Source organism: Sturnus vulgaris, chromosome 6 (assembly GCF_052056855.1).
Source record: "Sturnus vulgaris isolate bStuVul1 chromosome 6, bStuVul1.hap1, whole genome shotgun sequence".
Taxonomy (NCBI): Eukaryota; Metazoa; Chordata; class Aves; order Passeriformes; family Sturnidae; genus Sturnus; species Sturnus vulgaris.
In genome coordinates, this window is record NC_142248.1 from 13,113,607 (window position 1) to 13,133,816 (window position 20,210).

Here is a 20,210-nt window from a genome sequence, read left to right on the forward strand (position 1 = left end):
GGGAAAAGACATTTTGTTGGTGGTGCTAGTTTTATTTATTGCTGAAAGAGATATGCTCTTTCAGGTGATTAATTCAGAAGATGCATGGTGCCTAGTAGCCTTTTGTTTTGCTCAAATCTATCTTCCAGCAGGAAGGTATCCCTGAGGGTTTTCTGCCCTGAGTACCTGGGTCCTGCAACCCGGTTGAGCAAGCACAATAGTGTTCCACAGGGAGTGCTGAGGGCTACAGGGCAAACGGGTACAGAAGGCACCTTTGCAACCTTGCTGCAATAACCAGCCTTTTCCTACCCCCGGCAAAAAGGTGTCCATTGTCCAGGGTGATGAGGAGGGCAGGGTTTGCCTTGGCTGTCCCTGCCCTGCTCTTATGCACTCCCTCTGCTGGGCAGCAGGGACAGGAATTGTCTGGAACACTGCTTGTTCAGGGCATCCGCAAGAGCGGATCAACTTGGAAAATCCCGTGTCTCCCTTATAACCCAGTTGAACTTTAACTGAAGTCCTGATTTCTGACACCAAAGGATTCAGTTTTGTCAGTGTGCTGCCACTAAGGCAAATATTCCTCCGTGATGGAAGGAGGAAGATAGAGCCTGTCCCAAACAAAAATCCCAATGGCAATGGGGGTGGGTGGAGGAGACAGCAGCCTGGCGACTCCTGTGCTGTTCCTGACCCTTGCTTCCTTAATGGCTGCAGGCAATACCTGAACACCCTGGAATCAGTGGTGTTATTGCAAGCAAATGAGCTGCTAGCCCATTTAGCCTGGTGTCCTTTCTGCAATAGAGACAAACTGACAATTTGGAAAAAAAATGACATCCACACTACGTGCAAGGCCAGGTTCAATCCTCCTTGCCTGTCTGCTGCTTCTTCCAGACCATCAGGGGGCCTCATGCCACAGCCCTGACTCACCCAAGCCACTTGATGATATTTCTTCATATGGTTTTCCCATTTCCTTGGCAGGCTCAGTAAAGCAAACTGGGGTACACTCAAGCACTACATCAGTACCTGTAGAGAGTCACATACTTGTGGTTCTAACACAGTGATGTTTGATTTTATAAACTGAAACAGAGTATCTGGGGTTGGTGGAGGAGTGTGCATGGTTGGTCCCTTTCCATCATTGGGAGTTTAAGTGCACCTGACACCGTTTGAACAGTGACACCCCCACTTATCACATGCATGCAGAGAGTAAAGGGTGGCAGTCACAGTGCAATAATCTGATGCCATATGCGCCTTCAGTTATTTGAAAACACTTTATCATTCAATTTCAGATGTAATGGGAACATGTGAATGCAGAAAAGACACAGGAGAAAAGATGCTAATCATTCCAGAGTAGCTGGGACACTTCAGACAAACACTTGGCTAGAGCGAACCTTTTCTCCTGGCTTATCTTCTGCCCCTGGAGCCGGGGAGGCGGGCTGGGAAAGCACACTCGTGAGAGAACTGGGAACACTGTGAAGTGACAGCTTGCCAGAACAGGAACACCATCCATTTTAATAACCATTTGGCTCAGTCTGAAAACCAACCAACCAGACCAACCTGACAGTAACAAGAACAAGCTCTTTTTACTGCAAGCAATTGTGAATTCATGCCCAAGGCTGGATGTCCTCTTCAAGTCAAAGGGGGGGTTTTGTCTTGGTAAAAATTTCAAAGCTATTTGCTATAGCTGGCATCTGAAAATCAAGTAACATCAAAGAGGGGTACCCAGCCCCACAGCTGCAACTCCAAGGCAAATTCTCTGCCACAAGGAATCATCCTGAAGCCAATGCATAAGCAGGGCTTCCTATGGGATACATAGCATTTACAAGAGAGAAACAGGTATTTCTGCTTAGGAAAGGAGCTGACATACAATGACTGTGCTGGAATTCCTGCTCAATTATAAAGTGCAAATGCACTCCCTGAATCACTCCTTCAATTTCTGAAGTGCAAGCCCAGCCCCAAGTTCACAAGGAGTCAGGTGAAGATCCTGCATTGCGTCCTCTCTTTATGTAGGAGACAGATGTCCCGTGGACACCTCTTGCAAAGGGCAGGGGAGAAGGGAGATGTCCTTGTGTGCCCTCTCCACAGGTGCCCTTTAAGCAGAGCAGGACTGGCACAGGGACTGTCTGCACAGAGGGAATAGCAGCACTGATCGCAGGTTCTTTGTCCTTTATAAAATAGCATGTAACTTCTGGAGAAGGCTGATAATATGGTGTCCTGAAGTGCTGTCAGTGGCATAAACCATTCCAGCCTCATCCAGCTTGTAATTAAAGTGCTGTCACTTGCAGAAGATATCCCACAATGACATTTATCCTCCACTGCTCCCCCAAGGCAGAGAGCTCCTGGACCTCAGCATGTGTGCTCTGCCTCCCTGCAGGGCACTGCTGTTCAGAGATGTCCCCCAGTGAAAAGGCTGCTGGGGAAAGACAGGGTGAATAGCGGGAGAGTGGCTGCTTCTGAGGGTCACTGTAAAACAAAAATTAATTTAAAATCCTGATCAGAAGGCAAAATATGGATGACTCCAGAAACTGAGAAACAACTGTCAAAATAAGGGCAGTATTGTAACCCCATTTTAGGGGTGGACACAACACCCCTAGCTTGACAGTCAATTCATCAAGTGACTATCTGAGATCAGAATCCAAGCACACTTCTCTCCTTGCCTCAGTAGCTCCATTCCAGTATGCCATTCCCCTCCGGTCTCACATCTCTAACCATTCACGAATCTTCTCCCATCCACCAAGAAATAATTTTGAACATCTCAGCCAGGAAATGAATGAAAGCAATAGGTAAAAATCAAAACACGGTTCAGACAGGCCAATATTCACATCTTTGTGTTGTTTAATGGTCAGATCCTTGGCATGGTGAGCTTGGTGTGGCCAAGACCAACAAAAACCTGCCCTTGCGGAGCAAGCTGGGGGCAGGCAGATGCTGCAAAGTTGCACGCTAGGGCACTGGGGACCTGCCAAGGAGATCGCAGGGTCGGTAGGGACGGGGTCCTTTCAGTGCTGTGGGGCCGGAAAGCTCTTCTGTGGCTGCCGCGCGGCAGCGCCCGCCGGCCGTGAGCAGCGCCCGCGGTGCGGCCCTGCCCGGGCCCGCTGAGCGCGGGGCGGCGGCGCCGCCTGCCGGCACAGCCCGGCAATGCCCACACTGCCCACAGCCGGCACAGCCCGGCAATGCCCACAGCCCGGCACTGCCCACAGCCGGCACTGCCTACACTGCCCACACTGCCCACAGCCCGGCACTGCCCACAGCCCGGCATTGCTCTGCACTGCCCACAGCCCGGCAATGCCCACACTGCCCACGGCCGGCACTGCCCACAGCCCGGCAATGCCCACAGCCCGGCACAGCCCGGCACTGCCCACAGCCCGGCACTGCCCACACTGCCCACAGCCCGGCACTGCCCACACTGCCCACAGCCCGGCACAGCCCGGCACTGCCCACAGCCCGGCACTGCCCACACTGCCCACAGCCCGGCACTGCCCACAGCCCGGCACTGCTCTGCACTGCCCACAGCCCGGCAATGCCCACACTGCCCACGGCCGGCACTGCCCGGCACTGCCCACAGCCCACACTGCCCACACTGCCCACAGCCCGCACTGCCCACAGCCCGGCACTGCCCACAGCCCGGCACTGCCCACAGCCCGGCACTGCCCACACTGCCCACAGCCGGCACTGCCCACAGCCCGCACTGCCCACACTGCCCACAGCCGGCACTGCCCACAGCCCGCACTGCCCACAGCCCGCACTGCCCGCACTGCCCAGAGCCCGGCCCTGCCCACACTGCCCACAGCCGGCACTGCCCACACTGCCCAGAGCCCGGCCCTGCCCACACTGCCCACAGCCGGCACTGCCCACACTGCCCAGAGCCCGGCCCTGCCCACGGCCGGCACAGCCCGGCACTGCCCCGCAGCACCCGGAGCTCTCTGGCACTGCCACTGCCACTGAACTGCTCGGGAAATGCTCTTTATTTAAGCAAGACTGGGGCGGCTCGGTGTGTTTACTGTGCTCTCCTCACTGCCTGAACTTCTCCTTTCCTGATGAAGACTGGGGGAAAAAAGAAAAAAACTGGCAACAAGTTTCAACACTAGGAGTAATGTAAGATATAAACACTTTCTACAGGTTAAACTCCTTTTCGGCGATCTCCATGTTCAACATATGCTCACAGTCAGTAAGCCTGCATCCATGCATTGCCAGCACCACAGCGCATTCCCACCAAGAATCATGTGTTTCCCACTGAGGTCTATAAACAGGTGTGCAGCCTCCTTTCCCTTCGGGTGAAATTCCCATTTCCCATATTCCCACTTTGCTGTTTCTCTTTCCAGCTGACACTCTTTGAAGTTGGGGGGGAAAAAAATCCAAGCCACCAGCTAAATGAACATCTCAGCAATCTCAAGATGCCTCAGAAGGTTCCCAGGTCATAAAAAAGGTACAATAACTCTCTGAAGCCCTTTCTTTTCTTACCCTTTCTTATTTGCTTTGTTTTACATTTGGCATTTTGTCTGCTATATTTTGGGTACTTCAAAAATCACCCGAGTCAAAACAAATTGTAGATGAAAGAGAACAACAGAGAAGAGAGAGAAAACAGAGCAAGGAAAAGAGTTAAAATAAAAACAGAAATATACCCAACAGACTGGCTTTCCTGCTCCCACATAAATAATGGACAGCCAGTAAATAAGTAAGTTACAGGGCTCAGCCTAGCCCAGGAGACTGGTGGACATGATCCTGCAAGTTTATTAGAACACAGAAACACAGCTGGAAGGTGATCCGGGAGGTCATCGAATCCAGTCTGCTGCTATCTGTAGCAGTGCCTCACCCAAGACCCCCACTGGGACCAATTTTTCTCAGCTAGGAAGAGATGGAAATACCCCACCACAATCAGCCCTGTGATTTGGGACTTGCACCACAAGGCATAAGAGCAGAATTTTGTCCCCTTGCTGTATTACTGAATTACATTCATTTCAAGGCATTCTCAAGCACACACTTCACAAAATATTTTCTAGTGCTACCATGAATTTCTAGGTTTTCCAGCAGTCAGTTTCTCAGATCCACCTTAAATTCAACACAGGGCCCTATTGGGCTCTCGCCAGTGTTAATTCTACAGATACTCCCCAAATCCTCCTGATACTCCCGAGGTAACACATTCCCCCCGCGACAGTTCCAAGATCTCTGGGTAGTTACTAGGAAGAGAGTCCTGAGAAGATTAACTGTGAACGTTACTTTTCTAACAAGGTGCTAAATGCTGTGCTCTCAGAAAGTTTCTTACACCTTCGAAGGGTTTGGGTGGAATGTGTCTCACTTAACTGTAGCTGTCTGCCATCCAGCCACTGCATTTGAATCAGTCTCTCCAGGTTCATGACAACAAGAAATGGGCGCTATACAGTGTAATTTAGGTTCTTTTAGTCTTGTTTCCACTTAAATCTGAAACAAATCCTTCTCGAGTGATTCAGTGACTCCCCTTCAGCTTCTCTTCCTAAAGGGAGACCGGATAAGAAAAAGCATGTGCGTCCCAGCTGTCAGCTTAGGTGAGGCACATCCCAACTTTGCTGTTGAGTGTAACTTAAATTTTGCTTGCATGTGTAAGCATCCAGCAGCTGCTTTCCTTTATGCTACATACTTCTAGTGAGAATTAAGGATCTTTCTCTGCCTCACCTGAACCCTTCTTGTCTCTAGCATCACTGCTAACAATCTACCCTATTCCATTTTTCTTCATTACTATTTCTGCCTTTGCATCTTGTTATTTAAAGCTTTAAGCAGGCTCGCTAATTTAGCCAATATGAGATAATATTACCACATAAGCAATATCATTGTAATGATACCATAAGAATGACAGCAAAGTTCCCATACCAAGAATGATGCCAATGTCTTCCACAAAGGATGCAGGATTTAACCTGTCTATGCCAGCCCACTGATTTGCCATCTCCCTTCATCACATTTCAAAATCAAAGAGAATGTGCATCAGCAGGAGGAGCAGCTCTGACTGCCCAAGGAAAGTAGAAGTTTGCCTTCTCATAATCAAATGTTCTCCATTTGTTTGAGTAGGATGAACGTGGGGGACAGACACTAGTCATAAAACCTGCTGGATTTCATTAGCACAACCTCAGATTTATTTCAGAACACTCATTTGAAGAGTATTTTAATACAGTATATTAATTTTGCACTTCATCACTACAATTTAATTGCAAATGAGCGCCACTGTACATAACTGCAGTAAGCATATGCAAGTTCAGTGCCTGTTTAGCAATAAAATTTCAAGCTCATTTATGTAATTAGTAACACTCCCTTGTTTTTTTACAGGTTTTCTTTCAGGTTTTTCTAAACAATAAAGTGCATTGAGTTTTCACTGTTTGCTGCTGGCATGCTTTCTGTACTTTCCTTGGACAGGGAAACCCGATAAATAGGATGCTAAGTTCCAATGTCATTAAAAATCACTTTCTGGGGAATTCCTCTTTCAGACCTTGCAGGCTAGCAGACTGCACTACAGTGACAATTGTTGACAAGCTTTAGTAATGTATTTGATTTTCTAAGTGAAAAAGAATGAAAAAAATTACAAATTTAAAAAGGCTGTGAGATGAGATTCTTATCTGGTGTAAAAAGAGAACATCAAGCCTGCTCACTACCAGCAAAGGCCAAAGCTGGACTGACTGTGTGATCACTGACAGCAGATTTCCTCAACCCAAGACTCAAGAGCAGTCACAGTGCTGCCAGTGAACCTGCAAGCTTCTCTGGCCTTCCCTGCAAATGCTCACTCAGCCTTCTGGAACACAACTGCCCAAAAAACTCCACAAGAACCTGTCCCTTTACACATACATGTGCTGAGACAAAACCTCAGCACTGCAACAAAGCCTCTACAACATTATTCAGACTGTAAAAAAAGTGGGGTTTACTGGCTCTCAGCCTGATGTAGGATCACGTGGGTATGTACATAATTTTTCATAATAAACCTTTTGACTTCTTCACAACTTGAGAAGTCAGGTACTCAGAATACCCATAGAGAGTCCTGTTAAGGTGAGACAAGCTGTTGGATACTTAGCACATGCCACAATTAAAAATAGTTGTTGCAAACCTGATTTGACGACTGCCAATACTGCAATGTTTCTTATCAATACTGCAACAGTTCTTAGCCACATGATGACCATACTGTTTCACTCACACAAGCCCTGCCACAAAGACACACGTAAATCATACCTGTATGTTGTTAGGGAGCTCAGGATCGATGTGCTACATCTCATCACATCAAACAGGTCTGCAAGCCCTTGCATGCAGAAGATACCTGACAACCCTGGCTCTGCTAAACACTGCTTCTGAGATTACTTACACGGGTCTCGTATAGGCATCTGTACCAGTGCTATGGGCCAAATCCTGCCATTCTCATCTTTATTCAAATTGGTGTTTTTAGCAGCTCAAGACACACCAAACATTGCATTTCACCTATGCAAGAGAGTAGGATCAGTCCCATTCATTTAGTCAAGTCAGAAAAGGTTTCACCTGAGGTTTTCTGAGCTGAATTCTGATTCCAGGAAACGAAGGAACTGGTCTCGTCCTACTGGGTCCTTCAGCACCTCATCCATGGAGAAACCCCATCTTTTCACACGCTGCTGACTAGGCTCTTTGCTGTTTGGAGAGAGAAGGGGAAAAACAGATGGAATGTGCATCTCTGCCTGCTGTCTGAGCAGCTGCTGCTGTTTCTGCTAAGTGAAGGAAGGAAGATTATTAGATGAGATTTTTTTTTCCTCAAGATTTTTCAGAAATACAAGTTAGCAAATAACATTAAAAAAACCTATAAAGAGCGGGGTCATCATTAAAGCAACTGGAGGACTTTAAATCATTACATCATTTGAATCATTAAAGGACACTATTTGGGTGCTACATACATGATGAAACAAGAGAGAATGTGAATAATATGATTTTCAGAGCAATTTCTGGTAGGTTTCATTTGAAGAACATCATACCATGCCTAAATGATTATTCATTATGCACTTCTTGCATCTCTCCTCAAATGTACCTTAGGATTTCTTATGCATCAAGGCAGAAATTTCCCAGAAATGTTCCCTGGGTCACTGGGGAGCTCCAGAGCATTTCCTTGTGTCCCACACAATGCTGCCTGGTCATTTGGAACTGGCTTCAGATTTTCAGATTCACATTTGCATTACAAAAGCAGTTCCACTAAGAAGCAGTGCAGACAAAGTATCTAAAATGATTACTGGTTTGTGGTCTTTTATTTTTTGGTGACTCTGATTTTTACATGCCTAAGCCTCAGAAGACTAAAAAGCATCTTCCTCTTACTCTCCATGATAATCAGACTTTCATTTTGTGTCTCAGCTGGGATTCTGAGATGCAGAGGCACCCAAAATCACTAGCAACCTTTCTCCTAATTATTTCTTAACACAGCCCAACTTACATAAGCTGTTGTTTGAATTGCCAGACATGTTGCAGAGATGCCTATGGGGAGAGGTGGTGCCCGGGAACCACAACGAGGATCCTATGAGACAGCCTGCATCAGAGCGTAATCTGGGCTCACAAAGTGTTTGAAAGCTTCTGGTGTGATGGCGTCATACTACGAGACAACCACTAAAACACAGCTCAGCTGCTCGCATTTGTGACAGCAGAGCCATTGTTAACAGTACATATCTATTAAACTGTGTGTCTCGTCATGTCCACAGCGATTCCTAATCACGAAGCCTTAGGGGACAGTGGCGATCTGTGCTGAAGACAAATAAGCCAAAGGGGTAAATAAAATGCCTGCTCTCATTTTCTCTTGGTGTAAAGGCTAAGCAAAATTGATAGGCATGTCCTCACTCGAGGAGCAGCACATCGGGATGGCTCCTCCTGTGCTCCCTCAGGAGCCAGCAGTGCTGCAGACAAGGGTGCAGATCCAGCCTAGCTGCTAGGTGAGCCAGCCCGGACATCGGGACACCAGAGCCATGCTTGTGCAGAGCCATGCACAATCTAAGCTCAGGGAATTTCCTGCTGTATCCAGAGATCTGTACCTGCTCTTCTTGCAGCTACACAGTGCTCTAGCACACACACACAAAAAGGCCAAAGTGCTGTCTAAAATGGAATGCTTTCCGTGGCATTTCCCGAGTCCTGATTGCCATGGAGGATGAACTGTAGTGGCACGGGGCTGCCCATAATCAGCCAGCCTTGCCACTAGCAGTGAGAGGCTCTTTGTTTTCCTGCACAAGGGCTCTGCCCTCCTAACCGAGGAAACAGCTTTGCAGGCAACACAAGGGGATCTTGGGGATCATTTAATTATTCATGCAAGTTGCAACTAGATGCAGATGCAGTTAGTTTTTTTACAATAGAGAGTAAAATGGAAATACAGAGCTGTTTGTTCTTCCATCTCCCCACACTACAGCTTTCTCTTTTTCATCTGCAGGAAAATCACCTTCCTTAATTCTGAAATCATAGCAGAAGCCAAGCATTTATTTTAAATTCCTATAAGGCTGTGACATCAGGTTAATTGTATTCTTCAGGGACACAGACATCTTTTCTGGGATTTGCAGCTACATCAACAGATGCAGAAATAACGGATGCCTGGATTACCTTGTGGGTGAGAGTTTCTGCAGAGCAGTATTTTGCAAGGGCTCTATCTGGTACTAGCCCTACTAGAGAGGATGGAGAAAATGAGAGAAACTAGCTAAAAAAGAAATCCTAAAATTATATGAAGAGGGGCAGAGGTTAGGAAAACAGTGGATTGCTGTGACTACCAGAGAAGCAGGTGAAAACAACTTTCACATCCCAAACGACTTGATTTTTAAATGGGGCAAAATCTTGTTCTTTTCCTGGAACACTGATTCCCTATGAATCAGTTTTCTCAGGCCAATAGCATCTGGCATTCTCTTACAAAGATTTGCTAAAGTGAACTCCAAGTTCAGATTTGGTGCCAAATGGCAGCAACTAAACACAGCGAAGAAATGGCTGAGCCCTTGCAGTTGTTGGCCACAGGACATGATTGAGTAGTGAAGGTGATATGGGGCATGGAAATTCCATCCAAATTTGCTGTGGGAGCTGTTAGGCATAGTGGCAGGCAGGACAATTCTAGCCACTTTGGGAGGATTGTGGATAGCCTGTGAAGGCAAGAGACACAGACACAGGCCAGGCTTCCCTTGCACCAGCATCACATGGGCAAAACATGATCTCTGTTGCAGTGTTCTGCTTGTTCTAGTTTTTTTTTTTGAGAAACCCTCTGAGGTTGAATATCCTACATACATTCCTCTCTCTTTTCATCTATTTGACACCACAACAGAGACAAGTCAGCTTGTTCACCAACAGGTGAGGCTTAAACTCACTCTATCAACCTATTACAATTCTGACCTGCCAAGTCTCACACGTCACATGTGAGCTACATTCTTCTGGCTCCTGTGCTAAACTCACTCTGCACAGCAGGAATGGGCACTACTCTATAACTCATCCCATTTTGCCAGCAGCATCTTTCATGGGATTCCACGACAGGAGCAGGGCTGGAACACTGCAGCTGGGGAAGAGTAGGCTCCCAAGGGTCAAATGAGATGTGCTGGAACAAGTTTGTCTTAGAAGTATCCTATAGCTTTAGGCTCCTAGACATGAGTCTGTGCATGTGCTCCACAGGTATGAGAACGTCCATTACCTGACTTAGAGAGTCCCATACATCAAGCCATATGGAAGTGGAAGGACTGAATAATTCACAGACACCAGTGATAAACTTTAGCTGTGTTCTTGAATCTTGTGGTACAGACATAAAACTTCCTTTGCAAACAGGGCAGTGTGAAGAGCATACAAACAAAATGGCAAGACAACTCTCACATTGGTTAAAACTACCAATTATTTTTTACCTCATTTCAATGTCCCACAATGCTGCATCATCACTTATCCAGGGATTGGAAGGCTCAGCAGGAGTTATAAAGGGGTCATATTCCACATACTGCTCTGTGTAGGCTATTAAACTGGCAGGTAAAAAAATAAAGGAAAAAAAAATAAGAAAGGGTTTGAATGCTCAGTCACATGTCAGAGAGGTACAGCTTTTCTTTTTATCCTGTTGGGTAGGCTTTTTCTGGTGGTTTTTTGTTTGTTTTTTTTTTGTTTTGGTTTTGTGTGTGCTTCTTTTTATTTATAGGGATTAGTCAGTTTCTCAGCAGCCACAGGGGATCCTTTTCCCAAGGATGATGCATGCAAGGATTTCTCTGCAAACACCCACCAGCTCACTGCAGTATTTTCCTCAACAGCAGCATTTTCCTCACTCTTGTCTCCATTGAGATGCTCCCAAAAAACCTGATGAGGCAACAACTGGATTGCTATGGCAGGACTTCCCCCATAGAGTCATGGGAAGAATATGAAGTGTGTATCATCCTGGTCATTTGTTGCATGTTACTATTGCTTTTGCAAACTTTTGCACCTGCATAAATTTATGCACTCACCCAAACAGGGTCATGGGCTGCAGCTAAGAATATGCTTAAATCTTTGAAGGATCCTAGTCCTAAGCACCAAAACTTGGCCTACAGATAATTTTTTACTTATGTTGGTATAGTACCTAGTCTAACGGCACTATTGTAAAATACTTCAACAGTAATAATTAACTTAGACTATAGTAAACTATATGCATGTTGGTGAAACACCTGGCCTTTAGACTGGTTTGCTTCATGGTGAGTCAGTTAAGGCATATAGCCTCTAATCCTCGCTAGGATGAGATTCAAAGAGCTTTCTGGGAAAAGGACTGTGTCTGCTTGCATTACATGATTTAGGAATTCCACTAGGGTTAGGGCTAGGGACGCATTTTGACAAAAGAAAGACAGCAAATATGAAATAAATCAAAAGAAATTTCTTCTAGTCTATACTGGAAATACTCTAAGGCACTTTCTTTTTTTGCCTATGTCTGCCAAGTAATTAACTAAGTTAATTATGTCTCTTCATACTGAACAACCAGTGTACTTGCACAGAGATTGTCCATGCTAAACTTTACCTCTGGTCCTCCACATCTCAAAAAGGCAGGCGAATGAAAAGACCCCGTGAAATAAAGGGTCATAAAAGGCAGAAAGTTTCCCTGACCTGCTCTCTAATAATTATTTCTTTTTGTTTGTCCTAGCTCTTATCATGAGGCATTAAAATCATACAGTTTTGTAACCACAGCAGGTTCCCATTGCCCCTTAGGGCACTCAGGGCTGTCTCATCTCATTTCATTAATTACATTTCATGACTGCTGTGGGTCAAGGGTTGGAGGAGGGAGCAGCGTCCAATTTCACAGAGCAGCAGCAGTCTCTTAGACATCAATGAAAGAGAGGCTTGGTTAAAAAAGAAAAGAAAGCCAAAAAGGATCAATCAGGAGATATCTGCTGTGAAATCTGAATTGCTCCTAATAAAATAATAAGACGGCATCAGAAGTTCTAGTACAAGTACTAGCAAAAAGGGAAGGGGGAAAAAACTAAAATGAAACAAGGGGGAATTTCTAAGCACGTTTTGCTGATTCAGTATAATGGTAGCAGCAGAATCATTGCTTCATTGTCTAAAGGAGGCTAGAGGCAGGGGACTCCTAAGGAAAAGCATTTTTGTCAAAATGCAAACCTGGCCTTTTAGGTGATAAACTGAATACCCGGTAGAAGAGGTGGTGGGAACAGTCGACTGAAGGGTGCAGAGCTCGCCTTGAGAACCCAAGTGTTGCTCAATCAAGGGGGCCTGCTGAGCCTTCTCAGGAACTTTGATGAGAAGCTGAAAGGATAGCACAGATTTTCATCTAGGGAACTGAGATTGCTTCTGGTAGGAAGATGCTCATTTTTCCCCAGCCATTTTGGTGATGCTGTGTCAAATGAAATTGTACTAACACTGCACAATGCAGTCAGGGAAAACAATAGGTAGAATATATTGATAGCTTTGCTCAACACTTCTCAAAGCTCAATGGCTAAAACTGGCAGTGCACAGGTCCCAAGTGGGGAGAAAGGATGTGGAAGAAAGACAGTTTCCATGGTGCATGGAGCATTTGAGGGATGCCTGTTCCCACAGTTGGTACAGATCTACTCCTGGAAGCAGAACAGGGAGGAAGGGGAAGAAAATCTTTAGCAACGAGCATTTATCTCACAGAAGTTGGAGATATCCTTTGGAATGCCTTCCTCTTCTGACAGACAAGGGCTGTCCCAAGAGTAGTGTGAATTAATGCAAAATAAATACAATTGATCTATTACTATCGAAACAATTTGTATCTTATTCCTATAACTTGTTTGCCCTAGTGCTTCCTGACTTATTTGCTCCTTGTTACTTCCCTCATCCTCCCTGGAAGTGCCTTTGTGCTATACTGAAAAACTGGCAGGTGGTGCCACTGTCAGGCTTGACTGTTGAAGGGAGCGTGCCAAGAAGTCATCTCCTGTACCCTGATCTGCCACTGTCACCTAAACTGTTCCGAGAGTGGGTCCAGCCTAAAAATTGACTTGATAATCACAGCATATCCTACACAGCAGATTTGTTCCTAGTGCCTGTAATCAGTGTTTTAACGGGGCTTTCAAGGCTGCACAGGGTTTTTTGTCAGGAAATTGTCCAAGTCAGGTTCCAAGTTCATTCCTCCTCACCAGTCCCCACTCCTGCAAAGCCACTGGACCCATCAGCTCCTCTACTTCCCTCCTAATTGTTCTGCAGTGCTCCACATCCAGGCTGAATTTCCTACCAATCTCCACACCAAGTCCTGGGACTCTTGATCAATATTGCCAATATTCAAATCAATATTCAAAGTTATCACATGACCTCCTCACAGGATGTAAAGATCACAACCACCATTTTCATTCTTTATAATTATTAATAATTATTTAGAAATATAAGGTTCTTCACCCAGAGGGTGCTTGGGCTCTGGAACAGCCTCCCCAGGGAAGCAGTCATAGCACTAATCCTGCCAGAGTTCAGGAAGTGTTTGGCCAATGCTCTCAGGCACAATGTGAGATTCCTGGGGTCTCCTGAGCAGGACCAGGGGTTGGACTTGATGATCCTGGTGGGTCCCCTCCAATTCAGCTCATTCTGTGATTCTGTAATTTGACTGTTCTCATTTTATTTGCTTTTCTCCTAGCTATTATTTTGCACAGGTTTTGATAGCAACATTTTCTTCTCCAACTTGAGAGCAATTAAAAAAGAAAAAAAAGAAAGTCCTTTCAAACCAGGAAAATTATTACTGTCTCAGTATATTAAGGGCATTTTAAATAAATTCAGTACAATGACTCTTTTTGTTAAAGTACATGTTCTTAATTAAAAAGATCCAACCCCCCAAAACATAAATATAAATGTGCTCATTTCAATCATGCAATGTACTGCATGCAGGATTTCAGGGAGCCTCTGAATACTTCTTTTAATTGGATACATTTTCATTTTAATTGCTAAACTTCATGAGCCAATAGGAACTTACATTGGGCCTCCCACCATTTAATTTACCTAGTTTAGTACATGCAGCTAACTACAGGTGCAGGCACTGCAAAGCACATTCCATATGGTAATCCTGTTTTACTTTGCTTAAATAAAAATTCCTTTATTAATTCTCTAGAAGGAGCCAGCCTTATCCCATCCTTCATGCTCAACACAGTTTTGCTTTAAAAGTGATGTCACTGAAGAGCATGGCTATCTCTACCTTCATCTCAGTGACTACTCTGCAAACATGTATAACTTACAAGTACCCAAGTAAATAAGCTGTCATACACAATTAAATTTGAACTTGTTCTTCACCAATTCATACATTTCTACCAAAACTAAATATTCTGCAAGTCAAATTGTGCCTTGATTTGCTTCTTAGAAATCCACTCCTTAAAACACTGCCTTGAGTAGTCCAGGGACAACCCTAGTACTTCTCTAAGGGTTTCACATGTAAGTGGCAGCAGGAACTGGTCCTACAACCCCAGTATGAACAGAGATGTGAAAACCATGTGTAACAAATGCAAAGACAGCTCCTTCCCCAGAGCTGTGCCAAACTAACAAGAAATGAGCACTGAGAGTTCAGCCAAAAAGGGAAGAAAAGAGTATTTTCAAATTGAGACAGGGATGACTTTTCTAAAAATAAACCCTGGGCAGTGAAGGAGTAGGAAACAAGTCCCACAAGGGTTTTTTCTTTTGTGAATGCTTATTTTCTTTTGCAGTATTACAGGTCCTCATTTTCCACTTATTTTTGCTCAGTGGCAGAAGAGTGAGTACAGAAGTGTCAGCAGCCAGCACACAGGCAGCACAGCTGGTCAAGGAGGGGACAGGATTGATGCACAGAAAAGGAGTGAAGCCTTTATATTTTGCTGTCTGCTCTGTTTCTAGAAATGCCAAATTGGAGATGAGGAAAGAATGGGAAATCATCAAAATGAGGACACTCACCTTTCTGCTACTTTGGACATCTTTAAACAATGTCTCTCTATCTGCATGTTCAGAAAAGTTATCTGAGGAGAGAGATGACAAGGACATTAACAATCTATGAGTTCTGCAGCATGCATTGACAAAATCCCAACACACTATTGATTTCTCTTTCCAAACAGCTCGAAAGTAGCTCAGAAGGAAATGGGACCCTTCCCTAGGTATCAGAAGCTTATTAACTGCTTCCAAGAGGAGGCTCCATTGCCAAAGGCAAAGCCCTAGGGGAAGCTTCAGAAGACATAATTGAAAATAGAAAAGACACATATTTGAGGCCAAGGTTCCTAAGACTACTCAGGGTACAATATGATCTCCTTTTTACAAACACGCTCTGCTCTCCCATTTCTCTTACTGACTGGCATCACAGGACCAGTAACATTTTACAGCACACTTTCATTCTGCTGTGAACCAGTTCTTCAGCCTATGATAAAAAAGCTCAAGAAATGTAGCTTCCAGGTTTAGTTCAGAAGACCACACAAAAACTGGTCGCCTAAGAAACTTGTTTAAAGCTGCCTTTAGTAAAATTCTGATCTAGTGATTCCTGTTTTTCAGTGAGGGCTACATGTTGCAGGAAAGTGATTTTGAGGGAGATCTCTTTGTGCCAGAGCAAGGATGTGCGAGTTGGCTGGTCATTCCTTGGCATGATTGTCCAAATAATATTTTCCTACTTCTCTAAAAGCTCTGACTGTACAGTCTAACAGTCATGCACTGAATGATGCCTTTCCTCTCCACTCATCCCCAGCCTGTGCCCAGCTACACTGGCCCTTGTCGCTGCTGACTTTTCAGACATCCTCAATGAACTGGAATTATTGTCATATTGTCTGTGTCTGGTCCACAGACAATAACAGTAGATTCAAAGGTCAGTGTTACTCATAATACATATCACCGTACAATTGCACTGCTCAATGAACACTTACTAATACTTTACATAAGTGAGGATCAAGGATAAATATGTGAGGATCAAGGACAGGTAAAACATACAATTGGTTTTGCTGATATCTCAATAATTTTCTATGCTTTTTTCTGCTGCTGTTCTCAGAAGAATTACCACACAGCCACCTACTTGCTTCCGGAAATCCTCTTTTGTCGTTTTGCGCACCGGTTGGGAGGGCAGGTGTACAGGGCTTTGGGGCTGGGACTCCTCTGTAACCCCATACACCGACTGTGAGGAACCAAGGAACAAACAGAAGGGATTACAGCATTGTTCTGTTATGCAATGAGGAACAGGACAGCATGCAAAGCCGTAAGGTAACAAGCCAGCAATTTCCTACTGTTTATACCCACACAGGTCAATAATCATTCAGCCTGGAGTGAAATTTACAGATCACACCGTGCTTGCTGATGCCTGCACTTGGAAGGCCTGTAGGCATGTTAAGAGAAGAGTTTGTTTTAAATGTTAAAATGCAGCTGATAATTTTTAAGAGCTCTGAAGGCTGTATGCATTAACACTTGCAGGATGAACACTGGGAGCTGTCACTGGGGTGAGCCAAGTGGTAAAATAAAATACTAAATCCTAATTCTATGCCACTGTCTTTACTTGATTTTAACTTCATGGTGTAAAACTATATATTGAAGAAAGTCCCTAACCAGGTCAAGTCAATGGGTCAAGTTCACCTGAACTTCTCTAAACAAAAACCTGCAGACTGACTTGTAGCCATTCATTTTCAGGACAGACACCTGCACTGAAAGTAATACCATTTGTCCTTTTATTCAGTGCTTTTGCTTTTCAGTAAAACTTATAATAGATACGTGAACAGCTCTGCTGCAGTTTAATTACTTGTGGAAGTTAGGAGTCCAGTGTTCCGTCCAAAAACATAACGAGTGATGAAACAACAAGAAACAGCCTGAAGCTGTGCCAAGAGAGGTTTAGACATTAGGAAAAATTTCTTCTCTCAAATGGTTATGAAGCACTGGAACAAGGCTGCCCAGAGTAGTTGTTGAGTCACCATCCTTGAAATTATTTAAAAGATGGGAACATGGTTTAGTGAAGGACTTGGTTAGGTTAAGGTTTTAAGTCACTGATCTTAATGGTTTTCTTCAATCTAATATATTCTATGATTTCATATACATAGAAGGGCTCAAACTTGCTGGAAGTCAAAGACACCCAAATTGCTAATGATCCAGCCTTTGAAATTATTAAGGCAGGTAAACATCTCATTATTTCTCCCCAGATAATTTCTTAAAAGGGGACCTAAGTATTTTTGCCAATTCCCTTCAATTTTATGGGAGTGAGGAGTCATCAGACACTAGTGACACCAAGCTCCTTAATGACCTTCTCAGCTCTACCCATCACCCAGTCAGTACAACTTTGCTGGTAAAATAGAAATAATAAATTCACCAAGGAGAACAAAACAGAATTTGTACTATCAAAATATTTTTGTTGTTCCTTTTGGGTAAATCTCATATACAGTAGGTGTCAAGTATGATTTACATTAAAAGAAAACAAAAACAGTGAAGCAAACCGACTCCAAACAAGCAAAAACAAAACCCAGGAACTCAAACTGACCTTTTTCACTTTTTGTGGGTTTTTCATACGGCGACACTTTCTAATGTCCATTTCTGTGGTGTTCACACAGCCTGGCTGAAAAGAAATGGTAATCATATTATTCCTCTGTTAAGAATCTTCATCCTACCTTTCCTTCATAAAATAGATGATTTAATCTTGTCCAAAACTCTTTCTTGAGATTTTTGTCCCATAAATTACTCTTGCTAAACAAGAGACTGCATATGTCCAAGGATGCCATATCAGCATTCAATCCAGTTACTCCTAACTTTGGCACCAAAAAGAAATAGCTAACAGGGGGGAGTTTTTGCTAGGAAGTCTGAGACAAACTGAGTAAGTTGCTTTTTTTCATAAATCCAGTAAATACTTTTCCAGAGTTCATATTTTCACGTATTTCCAAGTCAGTAGTTCCATAGGTACACAAGCCCAGAATAATCTTGTAGACACTTGGTGCATTTTGAGCTGTGAGGAGAATGTGGTGACTGTAAAGGCAATGTCTTTGTGCATACAACATTTACTAGTAATAAAATTTTTCCTGTCAAAACCTGGAAAGTTTCATCATTCAAAAATAGTTTTACCACAGGCCTGTGCACATCCCAGAATGCTCTTTCCTGGCTGTCCAAAATCTTTCTTTCTGTTTTATCCTTTTTCCTGTCGATTCTGAAAACAAAAGCATAAGTGAGTATGAGTCAATGTACAAGTCATTCTTTCTTCTTTGATACAGTTCCTAGCTGCAGTTCTTAACCCCAAGACAAAAAATTTCAGAAATCAAGTTTTTTTGTACAGCAATGTCACACTTGCACTTGGCAAGGGCACATGCCATTAACAAAATAACACTGATGTTTACTCCAACATGGGTCAAAAGAAATTTTCCTATTAATGTGGAAAAAATTAACAGTTGTTTTTCATCTGGTGAAGAAAACTTTTCCTGGTACCATGTTCCAATACTCTGATTTGACAGGCTGGGAAACTCTGTAGTTTCATCTGTGTCAGGAGACCCACCAGGACCTGTTTGCTCCAGGTGAGGCTCCTGGCTGGTGCTGAACTGAACTCCCATTAGGAGACCCCATTGCACCCCAATGCCCCAGCAGCACCACTGGCATGAATACAGATTGCAAAGGAGCATCTATCCCAGACATTCAGCAACAGCATGGGCAGCAGTTGTGGTCACTCCTCCATAGAGCTCTCAACCCAAAGACTCTCTCTGCCTGTGTGCCCCCAAGCTGGCAGAGCAAAGGGTGACAGCACAGGTGACCAAAGCTGAGCTTGCTGTGTGACCCCTACAAACCAGCGCCCACTCCAGAGAGACATGACTGGGCTGGCACAACAGGAACTCAGTAATTCCAGCCCTGATGCAGCCAGTGAACCAACTCACTCAAAGCACACAGCCCAAAGGCCACCAGAGGTCGTTCAAAGCAATTCCTGGCAGCAGTGAGCAGGTGACATCGGGCATCCCACCCAGCTTTACACATAAGCACAAAGTCAGCACCAGCTTGCAAGATCTACCTGCACAGGGACTGGAGGAAGCACATGGTAGGAGGAACAGCCTCCACACCTCCACTTCCAGAGCAGGGCTGAATATTAGCACATTGCTGCCACCAGGAAAATCAAAGCAGTGAGGGAAAAAACCCCACTCCAGCTGTGATTTCTGACCAACAGGTTCTCTCCCATCTGTTTTTGTTTTTGAGGGGCTTAGCTAAGTCTGTGCTAGAAATGTACCAAGAGGATAGGAATCAGGGGACTAAAACTGAAGTTTCTGAACACCCCTCCCCAGAAAAAGACCAAATTCTCCACTCTTTGGTATCACTAGTTGAATTTCCCCCTTGCAAGGCTGAAGTGGGAAACCAGCTCTGTCACAAGCTCTGTCCCCACACAAAGCCAGAGCAGCTGCTGTACTGCACTCAGGATGCCCAGCCCAAAACTACTTTTCTGAGTGAGTCCCTCACACCTGGCCAAAGGGGAAGGTGAAGCCTACTCCAATCTCACACCACAAAGCACACACAGGTTGGAGGGACTCTTTGGAGGCTCCATGAATTCTCTTCACTGACACTTTGTGCTCAACCCAGACTGTTGTCTCCTATCTCTAAACTTACTGAAAACTCAGTATTCCACATTTTAAACTATGAAGACCCAAATCATCTGGATACTCTATGGCTGCAGTTTTCGAAGCAATGTGGGCATAGCAATGGGAATCCTGTGTGCAAAAAAAATGTGGAAAACAAAGCAAAACTTGGTAAGTAGGAGGAATATTTTCAGGTATTTTTAATTCCGCCCTCCTTTTTCTAGTTAACTTCAATTTTTAGTTAACTGTGAATTACAACATTAATTCTATCTCTGTCTTTCTAGAAACCTGAAGACTGAACCATCACATGAACGGTGAACCAAGAAGCTGAAACTAGCCAGCAAAAAAATT

General features: G+C 44.4%; 1 protein-coding gene across 5 annotated transcripts in view; it reads right to left on the minus strand.

Annotated features, from left to right (window-relative positions):
* RGS6 (regulator of G protein signaling 6) overlaps window positions 1–20,210 on the minus strand; it is a 253,141-nt gene that overhangs the window by 39,531 nt on the left and 193,400 nt on the right. For all 5 annotated transcript variants that reach the window (XM_088167049.1, XM_088167048.1, XM_088167050.1 and 2 more), the window contains 6 exons: window positions 18,376–18,457; window positions 17,801–17,875; window positions 16,358–16,456; window positions 15,262–15,323; window positions 10,779–10,889; window positions 7,453–7,578 (listed from right to left, as the gene is read on the minus strand). In XM_088167049.1, coding sequence (XP_088023175.1) covers window positions 7,453–7,578; window positions 10,779–10,889; window positions 15,262–15,323; window positions 16,358–16,456; window positions 17,801–17,875; window positions 18,376–18,457 — 555 coding nt within the window. The remainder of the gene's footprint in view (window positions 1–7,452; window positions 7,579–10,778; window positions 10,890–15,261; window positions 15,324–16,357; window positions 16,457–17,800; window positions 17,876–18,375; window positions 18,458–20,210) is intronic.